Genomic DNA, 19,425 nt, shown 5'->3' on the forward strand with positions numbered 1-19,425 from the left:
ACGTGTGTCACAGAGTGAGGTGGTAGACGAATAAAATCTATGCAGCCCAGATGGCTTGGAGGCGGGTCCACAGGGTCGGCAAGGAGAGGCACGTCAAGGCGAAATGAGCCGGCCGAACAGTCAATGAGGGCAGAATGATTGGCAAGAAAATCCAGACCGAGAATGAGCTCGTGAGAGCAATGCTCGATGACGGTGAAGAGAACAATGGTGTGTCTCTCAGCAATGGTGAGTCGCGCAGAGCACATGCCAACAATAGCGACAGTCCCTCCGTCGGCGACTTGTACAACTCGGTTCGGGGCGGGCGTGAGAACTTTCTTGAGCCGACGGCGAAGAGCAGCACTCATAATGGACACATGCGCCCCGGTGTCAATCAACGCGCACACAGGAACATTGTCGACGAGAACGTCCAAAAGATTCTTGTTCGTGGGTAAGGTGAAGCGAGGATTTCGTGCCAATGTCGTCAATGCAGCTTCACCTCCAGAAGCTGCGCTGTCTAGTTTTCCGGTCGGGGGTGCGGTGAGTAGGTCAGAGAAGGAGCACGGCGTGACGGGGGCGAGCGGGAGTAGCGGGGTCGTGTTAAAGGTGCCGCAGGGTCAGATGATGGAGCGAGTATAGAAGGGGCGAAGGAAAAGGATGCGCTAGAGGAGCGAGGGGGGTAATCAGTATAATAGCGCGTCGGAGAAGTCCAGCGGCTGCGGCAGTGACGAGCGACATGTCCAATGCGTCGGCAGTTAAAATAAATCGGCTTGTCGTCCACGGTTCGGCATTCGGAGGGGTTGCGCTGTCCATAAGAGGAGTAAGAAGAGCGCGGTGGGGACGTGCGTGGAGACAAATGTTCCGAGCGAACGGAACGAATGGATTGCATGCCGACGTCGGACAATTCTTGACGGATGACGGCCTGGATCAAGGAAATTGTCACCGGAGAATGATCAGGTAACGGGAATGAAGGGGCCGCCGGTTGTGCCGCTTCGACCTCACGACGAATGATACGGGTCAAGTTGTCACATCGCGAGGGCTGGTGGAAGAGGTCGTCACAGGATGACGTAGCAGCTGTGTTGGGAAGTCGCGTGATGTGCTGGGATACCCGGCGGCTTTTAGCATGCTCGAGACGGCGGCACACCTTGATGATGGTATCGATGCTGGTGACGTTCGTAAACACCAGTAAATTGAAGGCGTCGTCAGCAATGCCTTTGAGAACGTGATTAACCTTATCGTCCTCAGTCATGTTCGGGTCAGCCTTGGCACAAAGGGCCAACACGTCGAGAATGTACGACACGTATGACTCGGTCGACGTCTGTACACGTGTGGCAAGGGCATTCTTGGCATTGACTTGGCGACCGAACGGATTGCCAAAAAGGTCACGCAGCTTCTCTTTGAAGTGATCCCAGCTCAAGATCTCCTCTTCGTGAATCTGGAACCACGCCAATGGAGCTCCGTCGAGGTAGAAAAGTACGCTGGCAAGCATAATAGTCGGGTCCCATCTGTGACTGGTGCTGACACGTTCGTATAAGCGGAGCCAGTCGTCAACATCAGGACTGCCGACTCCGTTGAAAACACCAGCATCCCGAGGGGGGGAAACGGCGACGTAGGTCGGGGCTGCAGGCGGAGACGCTTGCGTAGATGAAGTGCCGCCAGCAGGAGCCGAAGTTGCATTCTCGCCGTTGCGACCGCTGCTAAGCTGCATGACGGGTATGGGGAACGTCCACCTCCACCAAACTAATGTTACGTGAAGCTGAAGCCGAATACTATTTACAATTTATCTACAGGTAAGCTCACGGAGGCCAAAATGGCGACGCTCATGATGATGATGATGATGATGTCCTTGATGAGTTTGGCGCTTACCCACTCGCGGGGATTGGCCAAGAGTCGGGCAGACTTTGCTTATGTGTTCAGAAAATGGAGGTAAAAATCTAAAATTTTGTTACATGAACGCTATATCAAAACCGGCACACACGTCGTCTTCGTCGTCCTCAGTGCAGCCACACTGTGGCGGCTGTTCCGTAGCAATATAAAACCACCATTTCAGCTCTTTTAGTTGTTGTTCTCGCTTTTATCAGTCCCTTTTTTGTTGGCGTTAGAGCGAAAATGATTGAGGTAATACTATCTTTTATTTAGCCACGTCTGTTCAGCTATATTTACTGAAACCCCACTTACAATATATTCCACATTGCATTAAGTCCTTCCCCAAATTAATTCGAAAGCGCAGGTCCTGTGTACTCGGTTTTACATTGTCTCTTTGGCTTGTCAGTTTTCTTTCTCATTTCGAAAGCATCTAATGCCTACCGAAATTCATGCCGAACCATTGAAAGTATGTTAACCATAAAATCTTTGTCAGTTTTTCAGAAAATTGGCCCTTATTTTCTCGAAAACATTTTCTCTTCAGAGACAACAGAAGCGCCCGTGCATTGAACTTAGATTATGACGCGTTCACCTGAAAATGCAATTTTCCGCGTCGACATGCCAAACCATCACCCGATCTCATGTCTTGAACTCTGCGTTTACACAAATAAATGCAAATCTTTCCGAAACAAGCACCAGGAGACAGTTAGTTTGACAACACACTTGGAGAAGTGGCTGTCAACTTATAACCTTGACATTTGCCCAAAAATGCTTGTTTTACGTCCTAAACACTCCGAATGAAAATCTGCATCTAAGGCAGAAGGAACGGTTAAAGACATTGCACCTACGGTCGAAAAAAAAATAAACACTGACAAAAAAATAGTTATACATATCCGACCCACATATTGAAATATGAGAAGCGACGCTTTCGTGAAACGTGTAAAATAAAAAAAATGGCATAAGCAAATTTATACTTTGAAGGTCATCTCAACTGCCACGCTGCGATCGCGTTGCACATGTAGGTGCTTCGACGTCGCCCTAGTGGACAACGCAAACATAGAAATGCACCTGTTTTGCACAAAACAAACCAAAAGAAACACGATGTACAAAGATTACATGAATCAAATATATCTTTAAAAAGTCACAGGACTGTGTGGCACACGCAGCACAGTCACAGCGTAAATTGGAGGAGCGCCTCCATAGGAGCTTCCTTTTCACTAGCACGCACTAGAGGATTCATACGTTGCGAGGAGTCGCCATAACGTGTACCGACGAATAAACACAGGTATCGAGACTACGCGGCGCACATGTCAGATCTCTTGACCCGTGGTACGATACGACGGTGGTGAGGAAGATGGCGATGATAATTTATTTGTATCCGCTTTGAACGGAGGCGGTGACAAAGAGTCACCTAGCCTGCTTGAGTTGTCCGGGTCCAGCTGCGCGCAAGACGCAACTGCAACATGCAACTGCTGCACTTAGAATAATACAACGCTACAACAAAATGCAGCACTACAATAATACAACGATACAACCCTATACTTTGTACAACGCAACGCATCTGCAATGCAATATTTGAAAGTATCGACGCTGCGTGGAGCGCATGTCAAGTTGTGACAAGTGGCACAGTATGGTGCTAATGAAAATTATTGAATGGCATCCCCTTTGAAACGGGGCGATGACAAATAGTCACGCAGCGCTTGATTTATTAAAGTATGCTATAGATGTTTGTCAATTCATCATTTTTTTATACATCTCCTTATTCATTTTTTCCCTCAAACATTCTTTGTCTACCGTGTACCGCCACCTATGAAGTGCGGCACGGCGTGCCACCTGGTGTAACAACATGCAACTGCCATGCCCAGTGCGCGCATATCGACACCATGCGGCACGCATCTCACATCGCTTGACAAGTGGCGAGATACGATGCTGATCGTGGTGATGATGATACTGTATTGGCATCTCCTTTGAAACGGAGCAGTGACGAACATTTACCTGACCTGTTTGATTCATTCAGGTATACCATGCATGTTTTCCATTCTAGGATTTTTTATACATATGCTTAACCTTTTTTTGCTTCCTCAAAACTTGTCTATCTACAATGTACCGCTACCCATACACTGCTACATGGCGTGCCACCTGGCGTAATAAGCAACTGCAATGCGAAGTGTGCACGTCGACCTTAGAATGAGTCGACGCTAAGCGGCGCGCGTCTCACATAGCGTGTCTGCAAGGGCGCGTCTTCAGGGCACTTTTCCGCTACAAGTCGAGCTCTGGCGAGGCTCAGGCAACACAAGCTACAGCGTACAAACTACGTTCGCAGTGCGTACGCTGCACAAGTAACAAGTATAGGACGCTTGTACGTGCTGGCCTGACTTTTGAATGTGTTTTCAGTCACCTCATCATTTTGTAGCGCTTTGATTTTTCTCATTTTGCTTAAGAGTCTGCTCCCATGTAATAAAGAAAAAGGCTAGCGTGGCTCAGTGGTATGGAGTAGCATACTCAAGCGCTGCGGTGCCATGTTCGATCCCGGCGGGTACTGGATTTTTTTTTTTTTCGCGTTCTTGGGGATAGCTGCGATGGACACTGGCGGCGGACACCATCGCCAACCGAAATGGCTATTATAATGAGCCAACAACCCCTCACGCTGTAAAACCGGCCGAATTGATCAGTCGATGACTGTCGACGGTAATGTGTTTAGCATTGCATCAATACAGCCACAAAACGTAATACCACCGTCATAACGAGTTATCTATCTATCTAAATATATATATATATATATATATATATATATATATATATATATATATATATATATATATATATATATATATATATATATATATATATATTCCCATGGGAAGTGCGCGAAATACCCCAAAGTGGTAACGCTTTAACTCCATGCAGCTTATTATATTATGCACAACGTTTTGCACCATAGCGATTAGATGCCTATGAGAGAAGGGGGCACGATGCAAATACACCCACCACGCGACCCACGTTACCACACAATATACGTTTTTTTTTTTCTTCTATTCGCCCATTTTGCTATTACATGGCGTCTAGAGTCCACGCACCGTCTAGAAAGAAACGATCCTGGAGATAGTGCTACTGTAGAATGCAGTTCCCTCAGTAAAAGATCAACCAAAAAATTACACCATGCCCCAAACACTAGAAAAGTACGCATAGAAATGTTTGTTGTAGGAAAAGAATTGTGTTTTTATTAACCATATTTGTTGCATGAGGATATTTAGGTGTGTTTTTTTTTATCCCTAAATAATTTCATAGAAAAGAAGGCCAGTAACCAGGAAACTTGTAAGGGTAGCAAAGATAGTAGTGCTGTCCTGCGCGGCGGGACCTACTCTGCAAAACAGCAGCACCCATTCACAGCCAGGAAATTGAGGGAGGGTTCGCAAAAGAAGCTACACGTAAAAGAATCCCAGTTTCTCCCAAAAGGTGAAGCATTGACAGCGACAATTAACCTTACACGAAGTAAGGTTAATGTTTATGGGCCATATAAATTGCTGTAAACATTCGCTTACTAGTTAACAGGCACGGTGTCCTGCATACACACATCTCGCTTGATGCTGCACCGCTACCTTCAGCGCGTCTCCAAAACTCAAGATTGCGTGACCTCCAACACCAGGCGCGCGGTAAAATAGCGCACATAAAGCGGCGAGCCATATTGGCTCAACGAACAGTCGAACCCGCCGCAGACTGCTCCCAAATAGAGCGCGCAAGCCGCGTATGCGTTCAGCCGTGGGGATGGCCATGCGTAGCCAGACAGGGCTAGAGGAAGAGACGCGCACTAACACTTCTCCCCCATCCTTCACACGTGTTTGATCCCGTCAACTCCAAACGACCGCGCGCATCAAATCATTGTCATTCTCAGTTCATCCTCGCACACTTTCCCTCGCATGCACGGCACAGCGTGCAATCGTATCGCAGTTGCCCTTTGTAAAGAGCTTCACGGCGACGCCGATGACAACGACGGTCGCCGTGGGCCTCGATGGTTTCAATTGCTATAGCAATATATAAGAAAGAAAGAATGTTGCGCTTGCGCAGATAGTAAAACCTTAGTTCTGAGAAACTTCGTACTTTTACCTTTGCGATAGCTTTTTAGGGCTCATCACGTGTCAACCGCTGTAATATCCTTCACACTTTGACGCTCGTAACCTTCTTCAGGATTACAGCCTAGTTGTGCAACTGTTGCAATGTAATCTTGTGCCCGGTTTGCTTATGCCGGCGTGGCATAACTGCCGCTTTTCTCGTCTTTTCTTAATTCTTTTGTTCTTGTTGTTAGCCTAACTGCTATTCTTTTCTTGTACAGGAAATATCTTTCTTTGGCACATTCTGCCGTTCTCGTGGTAAGTTAATACGGTACGTCGCTTTTGGGTGGTCGTTGGTCAGATTTTCAAAGGAAAGCTTTCTCTCGCTAACTCTGTCGTTCGCTCATTCTTGCTTTCATTCAGTCGTGGTATTCGCTTATGTCCACAATAATCGCCGATTATTTCTGTACGTTTTTGTGCGTGATGATGTGCGTTTATTGCACGTCCTTTCTTTATTTTTTTATTTGAAGATTTCTGCCTAGTACTACTTTGGGAATGTGATACCGATGAGATGCTGTGGAAGGGAAATAACTAATTAAATAATGAAAAAAAGAAGGGAATTATTTTCCACAGAAGCTTTATATTCCCCAGGCTTCCGAGCCTCAGGAGGATAAAGTGTCCCCACTTGCCTGAAAGAATGATTTTGTTGACCCAGACAACAGGCACCCGTAGTCGATGCTGGTCTGCTTGGCAAGGTCGTGGGCATTTTCGATAGGTGATGTCATTCGCTGCGCCGTCAGAAAAGCGGCCAGATTGGCGGTGTATGAAGAGATCATGATGAGTGTGAAGAACCACCATATGCTTGCAATGATGCGCGTCGACACAGCACTGCAACGAAGACAGGAAGGCGCTCATGAGTTTATATGCAGCTTGAAAACATTTGAAAAGGCTATGAAAGGCTGCATAGCAAACAAGAAAGGTGTTACTGTATCGCTCATGTGCGACGGCAATGATATGTTTGCTTTATTCAACATCTTGAGCTTCGCGGCGACAAATGGAAAACCAAAAGTACTTCTGGGATTTTACGCGTCAAAACCATGTCTTGATTATGCGGTACGCCGTACACCACGAAAGAATTTGTACACACATGTGTCTTCGATCGAGATGGAAGACACATGTACGAAGTTCCAGCAAGTTTGCCATCATTTCCTTACTGGCTGGACAGTGATTATAGCGCAGCAAACCAACGCCGACACTATGTTTGTATTTTCTGGTAGGTATCTCTGCGGATAAGACCGGGTTGAGCGGTTTTTACAGTGGCTGGTTATCGCCTTTTGGCGCCGTGCGTTTCTACGTCTGCCAAGCTAAGGCTTATACTTGGATAAACATTAGCTTTCGCAAGAACTTAGAGAGAATGACGGCTGATGGCATCGTACAGCGAAGTGCGAAGCTGAAGAGGAGAGGAAGAAAAATAATATTGTGTTTGTATTCGAAGCGTGCCTCAAGCGCGAAACTATACAAACAACCGGTGTTACATTTCGCAGACACGGTATGGAACGTACACACGACTCGCCTGTTCTATTCACTGTCTCAAATAGCGGGACGGACGCCAGAAATAAAAACAAGGCCTGCAATGTTATGTGAGCTGAAGTGACCGCAGCTTGAAGACTTGCAAAATAAATATAAAACGGCGTTGCAGTGTGCTGACAATGTGGCTGGGATGTACTACAACAATAGGGGAGAAACCGAATAGGCTGTGCGGACTGTTTTCGGTTCGTACCCCGCAATAAGGCGAAAGTGCAGCAACTTCTAGTGTAATCGTGTCAATACACTGAAAGCGATTATCTTGCTTATACCGGGTTGCTCAAATTTAGCATGCAATGAGTACCATTGGGAGCAGCAGAGCTAGCAGATAAATAACCTATACAGTGTCCTTGGGCTTATGAGCTTATGTTTCTCAGGCGCTGTTGACATAGCAGTGTTTAGAAATGGCGGTGGTGGCCTGGCGGCCAAGAGCCTTTCCAAGCCTGATTTCAAAGGTATTTCTATTAATGGACCATCGCCATAATGGATTTTTTTGCGAAAATGGCTTGTTGTGGTAAGGAATGTTCCTTTGTTCTGAGAAAAAAAGAAACATGTCTTGAGCTCCCAGCAAATTGAGCCTTAGTCTCACGCGCGCCGACTGATCAAAGGCCGAACATTTCTTTCTTTTTTTAATTTGCGTATACTTAGTAATCCTACCGATCTGGGCTTATGCGACGTAACTTAGACAAACGTAGAAAACAGCAATGGCTGCTTTTCTGCGAAGCTACATGTGCGAGGCTCCTGCGTGGCACAAGTATCAAATGACACAATAAGATGTAAATATCAAAAACAAACGTGAGCGTCGGGAATGCAGAGCGTTCATGTTCTTTGGGGGCGAGTCGGCGGATGGCATTGCATGGCGCGTGAGTGATGAACCTGAGTGAAACAGATGATAATACTGATTGGGCGGGAGTGCTTCAGACTGCAATTGCAAACGCTGTGAAGCTGGTTTACGGAAATGGCGCAGCCCGACTCTCCACACTGTACAAATTTATGTGTCAGAAATAGGGCGCACTTTAATCTATGCACAATTCTGTAGCATGAAGGGGGTGGCGGAATTCACACACTCTAGCGTCGATAAAGCCCGGGAGAGGAACCTCGACAATACTTTCCTCGTGCCTTTTTTAGCCAAGGATGTGTTATATTGTTCGTAAAACAAAAATAGGGCACAAAAGCACAACCGTATCAATTCTAAATTTTGCTTGCACATCTTCTTTCAATATAACGGTTTATTTTGGACGTAATACGAAACCCCACCAACATCGTAGAGTATCGCCGATACATAGTGCCTGCGGTTTCCATACTCCTTTCAAAATAATAATTTATTGTGACGTAATCCAAAATACGGCCATTATCTGCAAGCATCTCTATCGTGCCATTAGGTAATGTTTGCTACCGCTGCTCACCACACCACTGTCTCCTATTTAGCAAGGTATACTTAGCTTGATCAAAAAGGTGATACAGGACCCCTTTAAAGAAAGCTCGGTGCAAAGAATTAATCTGGAGGCAGCCCCCAATGGCATATGTCATTTCATTATTAAATCACTGAGACAGTCAATCACCTGCATAAGAGTTCATCACCAAGAGCTGAAATGCGTCTTTATAGTTCAGCGTCGCACACATATCATATTCATATCATCACTCCAAGAAACCACCACCTATCGACTTTTCTTGGCCCAGGTCTGACCTGCACTTGTGCCCTAATACTCCTACTACACACACTACCACCCCCTCTATCAATCCATCAGGAATAGTCTTCTTTACAGTTACGCCTAGCAGCGCGCATAACACGAACAAAAAAGAGACAAAATGTTAGGACGAATATAGTACCTACAAACCCAATAATTACAGCCGCAGAAGTCGGGCACGATTTCTTCCCTTGCGCGTGAAAGGAGTGGAAACAGCAATGAAGCTGTAAAATCTGGCTCCCAAACAGAACACATCAACACGTATGGTTGCTGCAAAGTAGTTTCGGAATACCTGATCCCTCTACATTGTGGTGAAGTACATGTTGGCTGGAGTGGGCGATGTATCAACACGCGCTTGCAAAAACACCACCATTGCCTCGATTGTTATAAATCGCCTTACCATCTGGCCATTAATTGTGACAGATGTCATTAGAGTGCCTTACCTGATAACAAACTCATCCTCTCCCCTCGTCGTGACAAAGAAATATTTGAAACCCTTTATATTAGTCGATTAGGAGAGAAAGAATTTGCAGGTCTGCCCGAAAGGCAAAACACCGATTATTATAGCAAATTTGTAGATAGCTGTACGAAGTAAGGATATTAGCTTTATGGGCCATAAAAACTTGTAAACGTTCGCTGAATAGCTAAACGAGCAATGATAGAATGTGCAAGCGTGACTCAACAAGGACGTAGGAAGAAACGCACACACAGAGAGAGAAAGAGAGGGAGAAAGCGCTGTCTTCATGTGTCTGCTTCTTTCTACGTCCTTGTTCTGTTGCGCTTACACATTCTATCATGGATTCGAACCAACTAACCCGCCAACGTGCTTTAACTAAATTAACCAACACGGTGTCCCGCGCGCAGAGTTAAACATAGTCATATTTCGCTCGATGAGCGCGGAAACTCGCTGTCAGAATTCTGGAGTGAGGAATCGCGGCAGCAGCAAGCGAATTGACCTTCATGCATCTCACACTTCAGCGCGAACGAAACGTCGAAAGCACAGTGCATACGAAGCTACCGGGACTATGTGCACTCTGCAAACATCGCAAGTCGCTTTGAAGATGAGGGCCGCGCGGGCACGCACTTTGGCCACGTCGCCGATCGCTTTCAAGACACACGAGCGCCGGCAACGCGTCCCTGCGGCGTCCGCCAAAGGCGTCTGCGACGTAGTAGATGCCGCGGTTGTCCCTATTCTGTGCGGAGCAGCGGGCGAGCAGGGCATCGAGGCACCCTAGCAGCCGCCTGAAAACAATGCCCCTCCTCCCTAGCCTGACGTCCAACTAAGATGAACAAGCAGGACCATAGTGGCCGGCGCCAGGCGCGTGCGGATGCCCTGCACCGCCACTATATGGCTCTAAGAAACACGTCTTCTACGTCGATATTGCAGGCCCCAACCACTCCAGGGGGGGATGGTACACGGCTGCAATCATACACGAGGAAAGACAAGTGGACGGCCTCTCGTTCAAAGCACCCAGCTCAACGCATGCGGAGGAGGTGGTGATCGCCCTCGCAGCCTCCCATCCCGACTCTAAATTCATCCTCACAGATTCCCGTGGAGCCTGTCGTAACTTTCAATTCGGATGGATCACTCCTCTCGCCGACAAAATTCTTCGCCGCTGTATTCGCGACTGCGATCCAACTCATCGCTCAATAATATGGGTCCCCGGCCACCAAGGCATGCCAGGTAACGAAGCCGCCCATGAGGCAGCCCGCGCACTCACTTACCGGGCACCAGGCATCACTTAGGAGGACCTTGACCCAGATGACAGCCCTTTTCTTTCTTTTAAAGACATTACTGAGCACTATCGCGCCGAACACCGCCGTTACCCGGTTCCTATGAAGGGACTGGGTAAAGCTGGCGAACGAACACTCCTTAGGCTCTTTACAAACACCCTGCTGCGCCCGGCGGTTCTCAAGCACTTTGACCCTTCTTTTGACGGACGCTGCTCTTTCTGTGGGGAGGTGGCCGACACCTCCCACATGGTTTGGGCATGCAGGCAAAATACTTCTCTCCCCCCATCGCCCCTTCCCGAGAGGACTGGGAAGCGGCCCTACTCGGCTGCCAGGAACTATCGGCCCAACAAGCCCTAGTTCGGCGGACATGCCTAGCGGTCAAGACCAACGGGGTCCCGGAATGAGAGACTCCGCCCAGTATTGCAAGGGGCGCGACCAGCTAGAGGTCTCTCCCCGAGCACCTCTCTGTACATATAGCCCAATAAATGCTTTTCACCACCACCACCCCTGCCTCGCGCGCGGCAGGAGAGGGCACGCATCCGGGCCACGTTCCTCGCTCGCGCACGCGAGACTAAACCACGTTCGCCGGCTCTCCCTCATAAGCTTTCACTCATATGGGGTCTCACGGTGACGGCAGAAATGCGCCTGAAGTGTCCATGTAATTGCTATCGCAATAAAAATGAGGAAAGCAGTTCAAAGATCCTGGACTGGTTCTCATGCTTCGCGTAAACTTCACCACATCTAATCGTAATGTCTACCGGGAAAAGTTCACGGTGAATGCTATATACATGAAGGCGGGCTTTCTGCTAGAAACGCGGCTTCTTGCGTGGGCCGCGACGCGGCGGTGCCATCTGGAAGTGTTTCAAGGAAGTGGACTCCGTGGACTCTGAGATATTCACGCGTCGGCGCGCGCAAATGACGGACTCTGTCGCCGGTCTATAATGGGTAGAAACACTGTTAAAGGGGTTTGTTTGAGTGGTCGCGTAACATAATTATGTTTTCTCGTACACTGAAATTACAATCCGAGAACTGCCATGTCTGTAGGTTCTCTGTAAGTCGTACTTTGCAATTTTTTGCACGTATTTCAGCTTCAGAAGTATAATTACTCCAGTAAGTTTCTCGCATCACATGGAGGGCCTGGGTATGGGTAGTTCGAAACGACGTCCGAAGCTGGACGCCGAAGCAAGCACCAACACTGGATCTTCTGTGACACGGGGCCCTAAGCACTGTCGCGTTAATACGTGTCAGGCTTCCCTAAGGACTGCGGCCAAAGGACTCAGCTACCAAAATTGAACGGCGGTGCATAAAGCAGAATTAAATACGTGGGCTCTCCTTCTACATTTTATTTTTTGCGTTTTTAATCTTGTCTATCATGTTCTTACGTCGTTTCGCTATCGCTATTCATTCGAAATTGGCCTTTGTGAAATATCTGATTTTTTTATGCTGTGTGGCCGCTACCTGCATATAAGCATCCGAATCAATAAAGTATAAGGTCATCTCGTGGGCAAAGCGTATTTTCTTTGTTTTTATTCGTTTCTCTTCTTTTGTACGTACTGCGGAAGGCTGCCCAGGTGCGGTTACGAATCCACACCAACTTGCCAACCTATCAGTCATTCCGCGGTGCTCTCTGCAGTTGGCCTTTCCGTAATTTCACACCTCACCTGGGATTAAGGTCCGAGCCCTGCTGCATCAGCGAGCCGATGGCAAACCAGAACCGGTTCGTGATGTCCAGCTCTTTCTCCATTTCTTCGGGGTCCCACTGAGGCGTATCAGCGCCGCTGAAACGGCGGAGCGCAAAGCGGTTCTCGTACGGGCTGAACCGGCCGAGCAGCCCGTACCACAGGCTGAGCGCAAGGTAAGCGGTGAGCATGTACAGCCATACGTCCACGGAAAAAGGCAGCAGGAAGGAGAACAGAGGCGGGTTGTCCTGAAGTGGCTTTCGAAACAGGATACTGATGCCGGTGTTCATGAAGGGCATCGTAAAGTCGACCATTTGTGCTCGCATGTAGGTGATGGTCAAGTCCACGATGGCCATGTCTGCCTCCTGCGCACGGCGGCCACCACAACAAATATTGAAATGAAACTTTTATCGTCCTAGTAATAACTCTCTGATTGATATCACAACATTGGTTACAGTGATATCGGCTGTGTTAGCAGGTACAACTAGAAACAGTTATATCGTGGTTTCAAAGGTAGCTGCGAAAAAAATGAGACCAGATCCTGATTCAAGAGTCAACTTTATAGAAAGCTGGTCATATTTAAACGTCTGGATGTTGTCCTTTGAAAGGATGTTTCACTGTTCCAGTACACGACGTGCCCGAGTGCCGTGTCTCATCAGAGAATTTAAGCTGGTCCGGTAGTCCGGTATGAATTTTTTCAATTGCTAGTAGGTTCCTCGAGGCGCTCGACGCTTCTACGCAGGCGCGAGTAAGAGCTGTTGCCAGAGAGAAAGTCTGTGGACCTTTGCTCCTTCAACATCTGACTCTGCCTAGGAACTACGTGAAGAAGGTTTTTCGCGTGTGTTTTATGCGTTTGTCCATAGGTGTGCCGGCATTGCGGACTGTGGTAGAGTTTGTTTACGCTCGAACGCTAACTGCCGGCGCGGTGAAACAAGTGAACCAGCGCGCACTGACGCCGCATTTGGTGACCGCTGTGTCTAAAGGTACGTCGGACAGATCTTCTCGCGCGTGAGGCGCTTCTGCTGAGTCAGTCACGACGGATTATAACATTGTCGCGCCTTACGGCATTCTACCTTCAAGAAAAGAAAGGGAAAAAGAACATCACTGTTTTTCCTGGGGGAGCAATAGGAACCATAGTAGAGGCCGGGCCTGCTCTCCTGCACTTATCAGGAGCATTTTTCAATGGTTCAATTTGGGTAAATAAACGTACAGCGCCTTAGCAACCACGGTTGAACGCGATTGCCTGATGTCATGGCATGAGGATTATTGGCTTTGCGTCTCGTCCTAGTTAGGTTAGCTTAGGTTACGTTCACATTAGCTTAGCTTACATTAGGTTAACGTAAAAGGCGTTAGGGTGGCTAGGCGTATTCTCACAGCGGTTACACCGTGCGAATTACTGTCTTTGCTTCTAGACCACGTTATGTTCGGTCAGGTTAAGTTAACGCTAGCTTAGGTTGGGTTAGGTGAGGCTAACGTTAAGTTGGTCTAGGTTAGGGGCAAATGCCGTCAGGGTGGCGCGGCGTATTCTCACAACAGTTACGTCGTGAGCATTATTGGCCTTTTATCTCGGCCTCGTTAGGTTAGGTTAACGTTAGGTTAGGTTAGCATAAAATGCGTTAGGGGGCGCGGCGTATTCTCATAACGGTTGCAGGGGCGTCGAGCATCACCGGCGACCTTTCAGCCACTCGCATTCAACCGCGGTTACTAAGGTGCCCTGCCTTCTAAATTTTCAATGTATGCGGACCGGCCTCTTTCAATGTCCCAACTGCTCCCACGAAAACATTTGTGCCGGCAGCCAGCGTCGTAGCTTAAACAAACCCCTCTCCGCAATGTCGGCACGCCTATGGACAAACGAATAGAACACGTACTAAGAAACTCCTACGTAGTGCCTAGGCAGAGTCATATATTCAAGGAGCACCCTCTCTCGCACCCTCTCTGAGTCGCGCATGCGCGCACCGTCCGGTGCCTTCGCAAACGCTACGCCCCGCTGTACTTACTAGCAATTGTAAAGTCGCGTCCCCTATATGCACGGGTTACTGGTAGTCACATCTTTTGACGCTTCGTTTAAGCACAATACCTTATAAGCACGTTTTCGTGTTTGATGAGTGGTCTAAAAAAAGTTTAAGGAGGCAACGGTTCGCGATTGCACAGCTGCTAAAAGTTTACAGTAAGAACGAAGTGTAATATAATTGGGCACTGGAATAGTAGCTTTGTGACTGATCGAGCTTTGTGACACCAGGTGGCGCCAAAACTCGACCGCTCACGTTTACACCTCCAGTAACCCTGTAACCCAGGTACGTAAAAAAGATTGCTGACAAACTAAAATTTCTATTAAGAAGTTCAGCAGGGTGACAAACAGGGCTACTGAATTCTTCTTGACTGCTGCTTCTGCAATGCCCTTAAATAGGACATGAAGCGTGGGGACAAAATAAAACAGCTCGAAGAGCATGTCGATACGTTTCTTGCGTTTGTGAAGAATTAAAGGTTGGCGCCAAAAGTAAAATTTACCACCATCTATACATAAGTGCTGGGAAGGTTACATGACTGAAGGCTATACATGATTCTAAAAGCGGGTAGCACAAACCTCAAATACCTGAGCAAGAAAAGAGTTATGTAGTAAATGAGAGAAACAAGAGAATATTTTTCTACAGCTCACTTACATCAACGAATTGCATAAGGCTTCGATATATTCGCAATACTTGGAACTGCTACTTGTGAGGCGGAACGAAAAGGAACATAAAAGGGGACAGGAAAAGTCAGAGTTACGAGGAAGATAGAAACAATATACAGTAATTAAAAAGCCGAATAAATTAGGCAAAGTGCCGGAACAAATATTATACCATTTTTGCCATTTTTTCAGTGTTGAACGAAGAGGAAGTGGAAGAAATTAGAAAGCCGACAATGTAAGATCGGGCCGAGGTTATAGATCTTTCTCACTCCGGAATGTATGGTTATGAAGACGTAAACGCGGATGAGTCGTTTAGAGGATGAAAACTCAAGAAGTACAGCAGCAGAAGTTGCTCGTATAGAACTTAACGGTGCCGTTCATGCTTCTTCATAAGAGGGTGCAGCGTATCTAAAATGCGAACGCCCTTTTTGAATACAGCACCTACCAACAGCAAAACGTCATTTTGGCTTATTTGAATTGAGGAATTTAGCAATATATACACACAGATTGCGCAGATCAGCACACAATGCAGTTATTGTGCCCCTTGGAAACGTATACATTGCATACGCCGCATCTTGTCGTTGAACAATTTTGAGGGTGCCTCTGCGAGGGGAAAAATTTCCGCAGTCATAGGCAACGTGGGCTCATTGAAAGCTACTACGCATAATTAATAATTCAGCTGCACAAAATGGGAACCTGATGCAATCGCTCGCTTGCCCTCCCAGCCCCCAACCCCCGTCTTTATAAAATGTAAGACAGAAATTTACCTTCTATTTAGCATCGTATCACCTACTGCAACAAGCTGTTTCGTTTGCTTCTCTTATTCAACTCTCTGAGCTCGCGTGCTTCTTCACATGTGGATAATCCCATTGTGTCATGACGAACTTTGTTTTCACCGCACGGTGAACTATTAAATTTTTACAACCTGTAACGCCAATAAATCGTTCTTCTTGAACATATGTAGCTCCATACTGTGGCGTATAGATAACCGCCGCTACCGAACCAGACAGAACAAGGACAACAAATGACAATTGGTTTCCCTAATTTTGCACTCATGTCCAGCTCAACGTCATTTTCATCAACCTCCTCTTTAGTTTAACTGTTCCACGAAGATGTATTCAGCTCTTCGGCTCTCACATTTGCTTCCCGTAAGCATTTCTTCGTCTTCGCCCAAGACGAGCGCTCCAATTTGGGAAATCGAGCCTTACCTTAATTTACCTATGCTGCATACGAATTGCTAGGATTTATTAGCAAAATTACGACTATATTTATATATTCCATTGTAGAACTTATTATCGCTGTGAAAACAGCACTGACTTACAATCCAGAGACCTTTCGTTGAGCCTTCATTAAAAAAAAAAACACATTTTTTGGTGCCTTGAACTCTTTTCTTACCTTCTGTGTTGCCTTGTCTTACATCGCGAGCTCTCAATTTGCGGAACTTTTTTTAGCGTACTCAGATCTGTCTTTGTGCATACCTTATTTTTATTGTCGCGCCTCTTCCTCGTTAATTTTTCTTTCACACTGAATTGTGTCAGGATTTGAAAGGAGCATGTCGACTGCAAAGCCGGAGATGTTACAAAAATTCACCTAAGACAGATTCAGAGATCTCCATGGCTAGAGCTTTCTTGAGTGCCGTATACCCGAATACAATTGAACTGCGTTTTCTCCAGTCTCTATGCCATCCTATTATTTTTCCTTTATCCGATGCCGTCGAATTTCATGTTCTGCAAGTCCAGCCTGATGACTTATAAAGTGGTCAGGTGAGAGATGTAATCGCTGATGGAAAAGAATGTGCGGCATGCGCATGTGCGGCATGTTGGTGGTGAAGTAACTTGTCGTGGGTGCCGGGGCGCATGGAGGGCGGCCATGCGATGTCGAGCCGAGATTGACGGGAGCTTCGAGCGCATCGCCTTCCCGCACGCACGAAATTGGAGGCCTTGTTGGAGCAAAATGCTTCGCACAACGACGATACCCCCAGTGCGTGGTATCTGAACAATTATTTGACCATTGCACTCCAGGTAAGTCAATTTCGCCACCTAATATGACCGAAGTGATGTTGCTCGCCATCGCTTGCAGCAAGTCCGGCTATTCTTTGATTTCTATTTTGTCTAATTACCTAATTAGCGGTTATTATTCAATAAGGTTCTAAAATATCACGTGTATATTCAAAGGAAAAGATGTCAATGACAAAATTGTAAGCCATGTTGAAAAAATTCATCATCCAGCTTTCTGTTGCTACTAGACGTGCGGCTAGACGTGCGGCCATTTCTTTTGAGAGCTTTGCGGTGTCTGAAGGTTTAGAGACAGGCATCACACTCTGAAAGAACAGCCTTTCCTCTTCTCGAGCCACCCTCCCTCTTTTGGCAGCTGCGAGAGATGAGAGTGGTTAGTAGCCTTGCTTCCCTCAGGTTATAATAAATACATATCGGGTACAGCTACATATGTGCTGGTTAACAGCTGTGCTATCTACGGAATTGCACAGTGAGACAACAAACACTACCGAAATATCGCCACTGCAACAAATGCACGCCTTCAAGTTCGTCATTTCCTTAACAAAGCGAGCAACTTTCTGGAAGAATTCGGCTAGTCGCTTGCATGGACAAAAACTGTCGGTGACTTCTGCGCACTTTTTTATTCATCACCTGCAGTAACCACCGACTCCGGAAGGTCCCTGTCGGTTGTATTTGGCAGTGAAACTGAGGACAACTTTTGTAATAAAAGCGCTGCTCACTTTACTCGAATGACTTCCACTCCTTTGCACCGAATATTTTGCAATCAATATCGAGAAACAAGTGGTGTCCAAAATACCGGTGTACAAAGTTCAGTCACATTCATTATATCTTGTCGCTGTCATCATTTGTTCCTGCCTGTTGTCCTATAAAGAAACAAAACGAGTGCATTTGTTTAAGGGAGAATACTTCTTGAATGTATAGTAACGACGCCACTCTATATTCATTTTCTATTGCGAGGCTGCTTTGGTTCTTTTTTGCGAAAGTAGAATAAGCGAATAAGCAATTGGTTAGTTGTTTTGTCGCTCTTTCTTCCATACTATAAACTGCATTATGGAGAAGACAGGAGTTTTATTGAAGACAACTGAGTATGAGTTGACAGCATGTTTTCTTTAACTTGCTGGCTTACTTCACTATTACGCCGAAAATCAGTTGGACATCGCACTGTTGCCTAACTGCCAAGCAAAAGAACAAAAAAATGAGATTGCACCCACTGCAGAATTAAACAAAGATGTAGTGCCCTATCACAGCTATCCCAGCAGAGCCTTCTTTCTAGCACGTGATTTTTTAGGCTTACTATAATAATATTACTACACAACACTGCTGCTCTCCCAGATCATCCAAGACAATACACTACGCGATTCGTTAATATAGAAATAATTAAGTATCCGCCTTCACAAATTTGTGCAGTTCATTTTTTAGGCTTTTGTAAAATTTAATCTTTAATCTTGAAGTGGGGGCCTTATAGGGTGATAATTCAGGTCTCTCAGACGTTAGTTTTTTGCAAACAGAGCCTTCTAAACTTTAGAATAAGTGTCAGAAAGTTTGACCGCTCTACGGAAAGGAGACATGATTGGACGGGTATTAATGTAATAGAAAAGCGTAAGTATTCACCCACCCCGATCAATTTTCATAATGGCGCCTCAGAACTCTATTATTTGACTTCACCATAAAATACAAGTCCATATGTATGCAAATGTACCGAACACGTCGCTGCAGAAGTTATGCCATGCATTCAATTCTCCAAGAATTTCGTCAGAAGATATTCTACGCCGCCATACACTTCTACAAACACGCCTTTGGTTCAATCAACTTAAAATGGAATGGGATAATGTTTGAATTTTGAAGAGCGTTCCCGTCGGCGGCGGAAGCGTTTAAACCAGAGGTGAAAGACAGGCTGCTTAATGAAAACAGGAGAGGTTTGCCTGGCAGCATTCCTGGGCAGGCAAGTGAGATGAGAGTTCAAAACAGATGATTCCACTTTGAAAAGAAAAGACCATAATGTTCTTCATTGGAGTAACGTCAAGTTCCACGCGCTTAGTTTGACAGAACCAAGAAAAACTTTGTGTTATGCTCGACTGTTATTTCTGTGAGACATTTGTTTGCTCAAAGATAAGCCTGAATTATTTAGAACATTATGGGGTTTTACGTGTCAAAACCATGGTTGCAGTA

The 19,425-nt window shown here is 46.4% G+C and overlaps 1 protein-coding gene across 1 annotated transcript in view; it reads right to left on the reverse strand.

Annotated features, from left to right (window-relative positions):
* Nucleotides 1–19,425, reverse strand: part of LOC126522463 (glutamate receptor ionotropic, kainate 2-like) — a 364,802-nt gene that overhangs the window by 39,831 nt on the left and 305,546 nt on the right. Inside the window, exons 11-12 of the mRNA XM_072288773.1 lie at nt 12,556–12,938; nt 6,578–6,776 (exon numbers count right to left, since the gene is read on the reverse strand). Of these exons, the coding sequence (XP_072144874.1) occupies nt 6,578–6,776; nt 12,556–12,938 (582 nt within the window). The remainder of the gene's footprint in view (nt 1–6,577; nt 6,777–12,555; nt 12,939–19,425) is intronic.

This window comes from Dermacentor andersoni, chromosome 6 (genome assembly GCF_023375885.2).
Source record: "Dermacentor andersoni chromosome 6, qqDerAnde1_hic_scaffold, whole genome shotgun sequence".
Classification (NCBI taxonomy): Eukaryota; Metazoa; Arthropoda; class Arachnida; order Ixodida; family Ixodidae; genus Dermacentor; species Dermacentor andersoni.